General features: G+C 43.1%; 1 protein-coding gene across 1 annotated transcript in view; it reads right to left on the reverse strand.

Moving 5' to 3' along the window:
- Nucleotides 1-1,969: 1,969 nt before the first annotated feature.
- The window catches only part of cyp26b1 (cytochrome P450, family 26, subfamily b, polypeptide 1), a 34,398-nt gene continuing 24,698 nt past the window's right edge, over nt 1,970-11,669 (reverse strand). The window contains exons 3-7 of the mRNA XM_069714800.1: nt 8,602-8,720; nt 8,117-8,273; nt 7,779-7,934; nt 5,836-6,120; nt 1,970-5,456 (exon numbers count right to left, since the gene is read on the reverse strand). Of these exons, the coding sequence (XP_069570901.1) occupies nt 5,064-5,456; nt 5,836-6,120; nt 7,779-7,934; nt 8,117-8,273; nt 8,602-8,720 (1,110 nt within the window). The 3' untranslated portion in view covers nt 1,970-5,063. The remainder of the gene's footprint in view (nt 5,457-5,835; nt 6,121-7,778; nt 7,935-8,116; nt 8,274-8,601; nt 8,721-11,669) is intronic.

Here is an 11,669-nt window from a genome sequence, read left to right on the forward strand (position 1 = left end):
CAACAACACACAGAGGAACGCACAAACAAACACACACAGCGCACACACTCCCGCTTCCTTTGAAGTGGTTCGTGTTGGAGTTCTTTCTGCGGCAAAGAGTCTCTCCTGGCGGCGAAACGACAAACAAACACAGCTCGACTCCTTGTTCTTCCCACAAGCTGTGTGTGATTTGGTGTGCGTGTTTCTTTCAGTCATGTTTTGCAGTCGCGTTGGTTTGTGAGCATCTGTCCATGTTATCATTTATGTCCAAAATGTCTTGTGTGTCTGTTAGTGTGTGTCTAGCCATGTCTTTGAAGTGTGTGTGTGTGTGTGTGTGTGTGTGTGTGTGTGTGTGTGTGTGTGTGTGTGTGTGTGTGTGTGTGTGTGTGTGTGTGTGTGTGTGTGTGTGTGTGTGTGTGTGTGTGTGTGTTACTCTCTCTCTTCTTGGTCTGCCTTTCTGTCTTCCATCAAGCTGAAGAAAAACTCCCGACTAAACATCACGGCCCGTTTTTTTTTTTTCTTCTTGATGTTCCCAGACCGCAGTGATCTGCTGGCCGGGAAATAAAACCAGATACGGAGGCATTGAGACATCAGTCAGTCAGTGAGCTGAGACCCTGAACCAGACCACCGGTTGGTGCATGTTCCTCACATGACGAGCCTCGCTTTAAAGACTTCAGCACCAAAATGAATATTCACAACGGAAAACGCAAGACGTTTACCATTTAGTTTAGTCTGTATGTACTGATGCTCAGTGGCTTTTCAAAATAAGAGCCAGCTTTTTCTGGCTTAATTATGTTTAGGTATACAAGAGGTTTGACTCTGGTTTTGAGTTACAGGAAAGACCCCCTGAAGCAATAGACAAGGCTGTTTAAGGGAACATTTCAGTGTGCTGTAATTGAGGTTTTTTTTTAATGTTTGGGCACAATTATTTATGAAAACATCTAGCTTGTTAAATACTTTTTGCCAACAGCACATATATATATATAGCATAAATGAGGCTTTTTCTTTGATCCTGCTTTTCTAAAACAATATTAATTGTCCATCTAAATGACATTTCAGTCCCACACTGCACACAATTTGTTTTTTTACATTTAGATATGACCGCCTGAGTTTGCGCTGAACAAACCTGAGCAACCATCAAGTTTCTCCTGGGGAAACTAATCACCTTCTATTAAAAACATACAGTACTTTGCACAAGTCTTTGTGCTGAAAGCAAAGTTTCTTGATTTTGGAGCGATGTGGTAGAGCCCTTGCTGGTGGCATCATCTGCAGTTTTTCTTTTTTCCGCAAAGTTTTGCAAGACATATTCCTCTCCCATGTACTTCAGTCATCAAATAGCGGACAAGCAAACTGAACCAGAAAACTTCATCTGAGCAGATGGGTGTTGTATGAATAATTTTGATGGGATTGTGAGTCTCTGCAGTGTTCACTCCTATTAACAGCTAATTTAAACTGACAGAAGGCACCTGGTCTCACTTGTTCCCCATCCACAAGTTTCCCGACCCTTCTGATTTACATGTTAGTGCTTTCACGATACTTCAAGCTTGTTAGCATACACAGGCTGTCTGCCATCTGTTTGACTTGCATGTTGGATGTCCTGGTGCACATTTATTTTTGGTTGAGCACATATTTCATGTGTTTCTTAATGTATTTTTGCATGCTTTACCAATTCTAGAAGTCGGTTTGAGATCTGTATTGACATTGCAATTGCATTTATTTGAATTCAATCTCAACAGCACTGTTGCTGAGTGGAGAATATACTCAATCAATCTTAAAACTGTTGAACAGATGAAGCAAAAGCCATTTATTTCTTTTTGTCTACTCTGCCCAGCTGCTACACTGTCACGGCTCGCCATAAGGAAACCATTGGAGTGTAAAGGCTAGCCGGTTGGAGATTTTAATATTTGAAATGTTTTATACAAACAGTGGAATCTTGAAGTTGTTTTTTTTTAGATGGAGAAGATTACACAAACACGTTACTATCCAGATATCTTTTTCACTTTATAGTTTATTACAGGAGTACACTTAACAATCACTGTAACAAAAAAAGGAGAGGAAGAAAGTAGCACAAGACATTCATATTTAAACTAAATGAACAATTTTCCTGTAAAAAGAAATTCAAATATGTACAGAATGACATAAGACAGGTTCAGAAACCGACAGGTGAGAGGAAGGGGAAGTGTAGTCGCATGGCACTTAAAAAATAAACATACCTCGCAAGTGCTTTCTGTTTTCCATAATTAATATCAAATAAAATGCAGTGATAATAAGTCTGAATAACAAACCAAATAATAATTATTACAGTAATCAAATCAACAATATTAACATTTTAAACACTGTTTACAATATAATTGAAATACATAACATTCTAAATACATCCAATATTTACCAAAGACCTTCTCATTTAGGCTAAAAACTCTAAATCTGTAATAGAATAAAAAATAGCATTTCAAATATCTTATAACAATATTAATCGTACAATAACATTAATATTAGGTAATTAGTAGACGTAAATAGCTGATTTTCCCCATGGCTTGCTAAAGAAAGGAATATTGTACAAATTAATATACACTATAACCTGTTAATGCTCTTTTTGCTTTCACAAAATGCAAATATTTTATTCAGCTAAATTATATATCTATATATATATCTATAGATATATCTAAATATATATCTATAGATATATATAGATATAAATAAAATGGAAAGAAATAGCGAATCTCACTCAATACAAACTATTGCAATCTATAACTCTCAATTAGAAAATATACACAAGAAAAGCAGCAAAAAAAATTATATTTTCTTTTTTTTCTTTTTTTTTTATCGTGAAGAAATCAGTGGTGTGGTTGGTAGAAAGAGTGAACAACATCTGGCACAGGCAGAATCCATCTGGAATGCTATTAGACGACAGCATCGTCCAATAAGAAAAGCCCTCTGAGTGTGACCCGGCCCGCCCCCGAAACCCCCATTGGTCCCTTCCTGTCTGTCCATGGGTTCTCGAATGTCCCAGAGTTCCGTGAACAAGTCCCAGAGTTCCGTTGTGGAAGCTTTCCGTGTACAAGAAACAAGAACGTGAATCTCCCGCTCCGATCGTGAAACGCACACACAAGCTCCGAGAGTTCTGATTGTGCAATCACCTCAACGAGCGATAAATCTCTTTTAGCTCACAAAGTCGCTCAAACCGTGGAATTTAATTTCGCTTTGCATTCTTAGCGTTGATCGGAGGAGGAGCAGCAAGACCGAACGTCACCTTCCACGCGGAAACTCAAAAGTGGCTGCCCCGAGGAACCGGGGAAAAACAAAAACAAAAAGTCAGCACCCAAATAAACAGACACAGAATGACAAAGCAACACTCAAGCAGCATGTATGTAGGTCGCCTCCTCTCCACCTCCTCCTCATCCCTCCATCTTTCTTCTCCTCCTCCAGCCATGGAACTTGCACTGCATCGTGATAGCTTGTGTACTTGTTGCGGGACAAAGTCGCCATCCGAGCGAGTACAATCTCAATGCAACGTGGAAGTGTAGTTTATAAATCAAAGCACAGGTTTTGGAGAATTTGCAAAGCAGACCTTGTTACTTCAGACCTGGACTCAGTTGCTTTTATTTGTGTGATGCCAAAAGGGAATTCCTGTTGGTTGTTTCCTCGTGGTGGGGAAATCCCAACATATCTTTTTGTTTGTATGACCAAAGGGAATTAGTACTCAGTCCAGCTCTGAGATGACAACAGCCAGTAAGGGAAAGTCATTTTATGTGCAGTCACGGTCAAGGTTGAATTTAGGTTGTCAAACAAGGACTTCATTTTAGTCTTCACGCAATTACAACTTTCAGGGTTTGTAATGTGGATCCCAAATAAAACAACTCTGTAGAAATACTAAAGCCACAAAGATGGAACTGACCTTCTTCACTGTGATTGAACTTTCCCTCGAATAAAAGCTCTGCACTTCCTAACTTTGATGCATCTGATAAGTTCTTTGTCATGCTTGAACTTTGAGGAGCTTATTTTCACTTCATGGCGTGTTCGTGGAGGTAATACGGAAAACAGTGAGGATCATTTAGTGTAGAGGCAGATGAAAAAAAAACCACGAGGCACATAATATTTGTCATAAGAAACAAATTGCCCATTTATATCACATCAAAATGTTATGTGTCCTGCTACTGGAAGTATCCGGCCATCGTACGGCGTCTTCCCCCATCACAACTACATCCCTCATTTCTAAGCACAGCCCTTTCCTTCACTGCCCACATTGACACTTGACCCTAATTGGCGGTACAAATTTAAACCGCTCAAAGTGTTTACTGCATCGTGATACAGTCAGCTCGAGGAAATGGTGCAGAGCCAATCTGAAACTTATATATCAATGCTACCCAATGTGCTATGATCCTTTTGCTTGCATTTGAATGCTAGTAAACAAATTTCGATGGACCTCCGACGGTATAAAACTGAAAAAAAGCCACCACTGATTTCTATAAATTTTCTATCAATTAAGCCAAAAGCATTTTGTTGAATTTTTGTGGCACCGATGACCAGAAAACTTGGAACCTTTATTCTCTACATCTTTTACCCTGCTAGACAATGGTTCATTGATTTTGATTGAGCACAAGCAAAATGCTAGAATATCCTGTTCTTTCGTCCAATACCCTGTTTCATCCATCGCACCTCCCGTTCCACAACCGTCTTTACTTTTACTTTTCTACACTTCATTTCACCAAAAGTACCACCATACTTCTCTTTCTCCCTTTGTGCACTACCCACATTCTCTTTCAAATTATATTACATAGCTCTTTGTACATACTTTTTTTTGTTTGTATATTTCTTTAAAAAAATACACAGAATAGAGCATAATTAAGAACTTTTTTGGCAGCTTCTTCCTTTCTTGAAGGAAAGTCCCGATCATCATCATCATCAGCTGTAACAAGAGACGAAGACTTCTGCTTTTCTTTGAGTCTGAAAAGGAACCTCCAACTTGGCAGAACAAAGGTGAAGAAGAAAAAATAACTCTGAAATTCCTTCTTTCCTTCCTTCAATCTTCTCCCCAAAGACTTCTTCACTCACCCTCTCGCCACCACTCATCCACTCTGCTCCCTTCAAACCGTCGCTCCCAGGAGCTCTTCCGACTTGGCCATGATCTCGTTCTGGTTGGAGTCCAGGCCATAGAACTTAACCTTCAGCCCGTCGACCGGGTGGACCACGGGTACCGTGACCACGCGGGGGAACTGCCGGGTGGCCAGCTCGAAGCGGCTGGTGCTTGCCAGCTCGATGGCCAGGATGCGAAGGAAGAGGGTGGCGAGCTGCTTCCCCAGACAGGACCTGACCCCGCCGCCAAATGGAAGGTAGTGGAAGCGTCCCTCTTTGTCCTCGCCCCGCTCCTGACTGAAGCGGTCGGGGTCGAAGGCGTCCACGTCCTTGAAGACAGCGGCGGTGTCGTGGGTGTCCCGGATGCTGTACATCACACTCCAACCTTTAGGAATCTGGACTCCCTGAAGACAAAAGGCCAAGAGACATGAAAGTGAGCAGGCTTGGCAGGATGCGGTGATGACATCAGCTTTTACATTCAGACCTTTTGGAAGCTCCAAATGAGAATTTGTTGAGGGTGCCGTGTGTTTTAGGGTACTTTCACACCTTTTTCTATGTTTCTTATAGTGCAGTTAGATTATTTTCTCATTTATAATGTAGCATTTCATTTTTGGGTGGTTTTCCGGTAGTTTGATTGGACTAGTCTTATTGAGCAGACCAACAGTAATGGCGCCTGAAGCTTTACTCTGACTGGCATTGCCCAAACAAAATTTCATGAATGCATTGCACACACCAAGAGATAGACACAGAAATGAATAAGACAGTTTTAAGGGCGCCACTTACGTCCAGTTCGAAGGTCTGCATGGCAGTTCGGTAGGCTCCTGATACGGGCGTGAAGAGTCTCAGCACCTCCTTGATGACACAGTCCAGGTACTTCAGACTGACGATGGTGTCCAGCCTCAGCTCCCCTTCTGGGCAGAGGCAGCCATTGTGGAGGAGGCCTCTGGCTCTCAGCTCCTCCCTCAGGCGCTCCAGGACCTGAGGGTGGCGGAGGAGTTGCATGATGAGGGAGGTGCTGGCGCTGGCGGTGGTGGCAAAGGCAGCAAAGATCAGCTCGATGGTTGATTCCTGTAGGAAGATGAAAGAGGCAGGATGGTGTATCAGTCTACGTCTTCTTTCGTATTTTGTGATCTTGCAACTTTCTGATTTATCTTGCAACCGCATGGGGGTCCCGACGCTCAGGTTGGGAACCAAAATGTCAGTGGATTTAGAATAAGCAAAGGATATGGAAAGATATGGAAAGTGAAGCCTAGTTCTAGCGTTAGCACAAGCATGCACTGTGTGCTGGGCTGTACGGAGGCCATACGAGTTGATTTGTCTTTACTTTGTGGGCAAGCCAACTGGATTCCCCCTCAGCCTTTTGATGGACTATTTGCTTGTTATTTGAATAAAGGGTCCACAGAGTGAAAATAAAGATGGTAGTACTATGTGCTGAATGGTGGAGGTGGGTATCAGCCAAATGCCCGTCTATGGCCGTGCTTTCTGTTCCTGGTGTGGAAGCAAATGCAGAATTAATGGTCGTACAAAAGTGATTTTCTCACCTTGCATGTTATAGAGTTGTCAGTGGTTATTAGATTCATACTTTAGAAATATGACATCTGGTTTTGTCAGTGATTATAAAGCCGAACTGTGAGCAAACTCAACCTCACTTTGGGCGTGAATCCACCGCCCCACACCTCAAGCTCGCAGTTTGTTTCGCAACGACATGGGGCCAACAAAAATGTTCAAAGCCAATACATAATAAAAGCATGTTGTTTTTAATTCCTGAAAAGTAGTGTGTTTGGAAATATGAAGTTATTATCCAATAAAAACATTTAGTGTGCCATGCAGGGGCCATTATTATTAAGGCAGTGGAATAAATAACACTGAGGCTGAACAGCGCAACTCTCATTATAAACTTCTCATCTGCCATCATCTGTGTCAAAACACGTCTGTACCTTACCCCTGCATGTGTGCGTTATATATGCATGCGTCAGAAAAACTGCAGGAGAGTGCTTCGGCCTGGGCCTCTGCGACAGGGCCTCCCCAGTTCACTTTGTGTGTGTATTTAAATATGTGCGGTGTGTGAGTGTGTGAGTGTGTGCGTACAGGAGGCCTCTTTCAGACCCCTAGCAGGGGGAGTGTTGACTTATTTTTGGCCCTGGACTTAACCCAGAAACCACAAAGAGCGAGAGAGACGCAGGCAGAGTTGAGTTTCCACAGAATTCCTCTGAATTACTTTAATAGGTAAATAGAGGGTGTGCCTGACCATGAGAGTGTGTGTGTGTGTGTGTGTGTGTGTGTGTGTGTGTGTGTGTGTGTGTGTGTGTGTGTGTGTGTGTGTGTGTGTGTGTGTGTGTGTGTGTGTGTGTGTGTGTGTGTGTGTGTGTGTGTGTGTGTGTGTGTGTGTGTGTGTGTGTTTTACTGTTGCTGTCTGCCCATGGACATCAGCATTCCTTCATATTTCACATGAAAATGTGCATCATCAGTCACTTGTGATCCCAAATGATGAGGTGTGTGTGTGTGTGTGTGTGTGTGTGTGTGTGTGTGTGTGTGTGTGTGTGTGTGTGTGTGTGTGTGTGTGTGTGTGTGTGTGTGTGTGTGTGTGTGTGTTCGTTCAGCTCAGACAGGTTCCTCTACGAGCTGCGGCCGACGCATCAGAATCGGCGTGCGTTGACGTGCAGCTAAGTGACTTCTCGTGGCTTCTCCTTCAGCGTATATGTTTGCACACCCGGTCGCTACGCTACCTTCAGCTCCTGCATGGTGAGCTCGGCGCCGTTCTCTTTGGCGCTCTCCATCAGGACGTCCAGCGCGTCGCTGTAATCCTTCCCCTGGGAGCACAGCGGCTTCTCCCTGATTGCTTTCTCGATGCCTTTCTGGAGGATGTCTCGCGCGCGGATACCCTGCAAACACACACAAAAGAGAGTCAATTCACTATTCAGCCCAGCTGACGTTGTTGTCTTTAAGTCCCCGTGCGTTCAAAGTGTTTCGTTTACGCTGAGAAGGCTGTAATGTCAATAGCTACAGTTAGTGTAGAAATATTATATTGATATTATTATAAGTGTGTAGGTGAAGCGGTACGTACCTTCCTGTAGCCGCTGAACGGCAGGTCTATGGGCAGGCTGAAGAGGTTGTTGACAAAGTCCTGGAAGGATGAGAACAGATGCCTCATTTCCTCCTCGGACACCCTGAAACCCAGCAGCACCCTCACGGCCATGGTGAACGACAACCTCTGGCTCTCCCTGCGGACAGACCACCCGTCAGTTACAGCCAATGAACACGTCTTCTATCCATTTAGAAACACCTGAACTTTTTCTTTGCAGAGAAACTTTGATATTCCTGGTAACGCTCCTATCTGGCCAGTGATACTTGTTTTAATGACCTTCCTGCTTGAGGAAGGTTGAAAGTAGATCATATTTCTACTGGTTGTCTTTCTTCTTCTAGCTGTGACACTTCAAACTACTTCTGTCTGTAGTAATAATGTTCCTCTCTGCAGAATTAGTAAGAATATTCTGACCCACTACCCCAGTTTAAGACATTTTGTTTCCTCACAGGACCCCCCCGCTCTACCTGTAGACGTTGATGGGCTCAGGGTTGGAGCTCCACACTCGGAGGCTCTCCTGGATGACCTGCTGGATTTTGGGGAGGTAGGACTCCAAGGCCTCGTGGCTGAACACTTTGGCAAACACCTGCAGAGACAGAATCAAATTATGTTAATCCGCTCGCGCCACAGATTCCATTTAATACTCATAAATTGGCACATTGACAAAAAGTCGTACAGAAAGTTGCTTGAATCATTGCCAAAGCCGAAGCAGAAGACAAAAGCACACGGATTACATATTGTAAGCTTCTTAAAGTCAATACGAACACACGCTGACAGTCTTGGCGAATCCTGACTGACAGAGTGTCTGAGCAGATAACAGGAAGTTTACCGAGCAGGTTAATCGCTTTTCTTCTGTTTCATTTATTTGTCTGTCTGTCAAAAACTTACACAATTTAAGTGAAGTTTGTGAAAAACCATTGACTGAGGAAGAGTTGATTGGTGTTTGGTACCAATAACACTGTTATGTGGCCATTTACAAAGCATAAAATACCACTTTCCTGTAACAGGTAGCTTTCTATCTTATTAACTCCCTTCTTCTTTCTCTTGAGTTGTACCGAGACAAGACTTTCCTTCATGTGTTCATTCTTATTCGATGCCCATTCCGTATTTATCCCCAAATTCTCCCTCCCTCTCTCCACTTCACAGAGACTTATACATTGTGGAGGTTTTCCCCTGTAGTCAGCAGAACTAGTATGACAGGCAGAAAGAGCAAGCAAGAGAGGGGGGGGGATAAGTCTTTCCTGGCGGCTCGTAGTATTTCTTAGTATGAATCAGTCACCAGTCGTCAGCATTGTTTGGACAAATAACATTCCTTCAGATTTAACCTCCAAAACTGCCCTTAAAACAGTCTTTTGGAAATGATTTAGAAATGGAGAACATTGGAGAAGAGAGTGGACCAGAATAGGGCTTTTATATTAATATGAATCAGTCACTGAGGCTCAGCTTTATTTGGATATGTAACATTCTTGTGCGTTTAACCTTTAACAGCCACAAATTGGTGCAAAAGAAAAAGGAGAGCAGAAGAGACGGGAGCAAATCGTTGCCTGTTGGGTGAAAACTTTGGGATCAGCTGGTTGGTTGGTTGGTTCTAGGAACGAGTGTTAAAAGAGTCGAGTGTTCGCAGCTCTTCCTCGAACCATTGAGGGCTGTTCCAATTCTGCCATTTAGGTTTTCACAGACTTTCCATGAGCGGGATTTTTATTCAATCAGAAATCGCAGGAAGGCGATGCAGCACATTCTCGAGTTAGCTCGGCAACTCGTACACATGGTTCACATTTTCTGCTCAATGAAATGAGGCCGGAACATCTGAACAAGCAAATTTAATATCGGCGATGAATACTTCTGTCTAATGATCGGTGGCCCTTCAGTTGTTTTGGAAATGCAAGTTGAGAAATGGGTTCAGTCAACAGTCACATGCAGATTTCTCATGCACGTGGAACACTTCTTTCCTTTAATGTTCGTTTGGAAGTGATTTTATGAGCTCCTTCTTTATTATCTAACCTGCATAAACTCCAAACTGCAGCTCATCTGTGGTTTTTTCTCCACTTATTTTATCGCTGTGGGTTCTTTTTACGAGTTTACTTCCACTTTTTAGCACATTGTTTGATGCTCAATCTCCTTGATAATACTTAAATAAATTACTTCTGTCTGGAATTAACCTTCAAAAAAAAAATCCAGTTGAAGTTCACTGTTGAAGTCTGGATTCACATTTAGAGCATAATAAAGTGACTTTACTGTGTGTTTGGAATATATTTTCCACATGTTTACACACTGTAGGAGCACGATTATGAAGATAAAGTGTTCCTGCGTCTCTTCGTTGAATCGTGATGGACGTTGAGAGGGAATAAAAGGAGCTTCTAGTGGGATTTGAGCTCAGGCCAGTGAAAGGGTACATGTGGTTCTTGAGGTCAACATTTCAGCCACCAAACCACCAGCTGGGCACTCGCGCTCCTACTTTGTACTCCGCTTCATTTTCCTCTCATTTTTTCTCTCGTCTGTTGCCCTCTTCCCCGTCTCGCTCTCTTCATTCCTTCAAAACCAGGCTTCCCTCCCTCCCTCCTTCCCTCCTTCCCTCCCTGCCTCCCTCCCTCCGTCGCCCTCAGAATGAATGAACAATAGTCCACTGAGCTGGTGCTGTGCGTATGAAAGTGTGCATGTGTGAATTACGTGTGCACTGCGCGGGTGTATATACGCTGTGTGTGTTAGGGAGTGGTCGGCGCAGATCACAGAGCGCTCTAAGACGCGAGCAGCGCTACATTTCCTCCGCTGCCGCACCTCCCGGGGCGGCTCGTCACAGATCAGCTTACATGACCCGCTCTCTACCCCCAACCGCAGGAGATTACACACAGTATCTGACCTCAAAACAGTCTGAGACAAAACACACCGGCTGTCACGGCTTCGCTTGTTCACCCGGGAGTCCGTGTGTTAGTTTGAGGTGAAGTGTCAGAAGTTCGGTCGGTCATTTGTTCGTCTGTCGTCATGCGTACAGTGGAAACCGGTGGTTGTATTGGGATGAAATTTGGTGGAATTCTGCATCTTGTCACTGTCTTTCACTATTTTTGAAATAACATTGATTGTCCCATAGGGGTGCTGTGTTTACATGGTAATGCAGGGTTGCCGATTGTTCCCAAAGAAGGACGCTACTTCTGCTTTATCAGTCATTTATTTTGTTGTTGAATTCTCCTGGCTTTGATTAATTCCCTAAAAAAAAAACTCATCTCTGTCCATCAAAATTGCATATTATTTAGAAGTTTTTTCCAAGAAAAATATCCTCTAATATCTTAAAGTGGCTTCGATGTAACTCCTTTGCCTTCATACAGCTGTTAGCATGATGATACGGAAAGCCCCGCCCTCAAGTTGACGTGATTGGTTCTTTAGGTTTGTGACATAAAAACTATGACTGTCTGAATCTTTGTTTTTCAGACTTGGAGACTGTCAGTTCAGTTATAAAGGAGAAATTCTCTGTCACGGCGTTGACTGATTATTTCACTCATAATATGTATTGTAGCAGATTAAAAAAAACACCACATGGACA

This window comes from Brachyistius frenatus, unplaced genomic scaffold (genome assembly GCF_029030835.1).
Source record: "Brachyistius frenatus isolate BFR_SWC_R1_liver_20210118 unplaced genomic scaffold, ASM2903083v1 Contig_135, whole genome shotgun sequence".
Classification (NCBI taxonomy): Eukaryota; Metazoa; Chordata; class Actinopteri; family Embiotocidae; genus Brachyistius; species Brachyistius frenatus.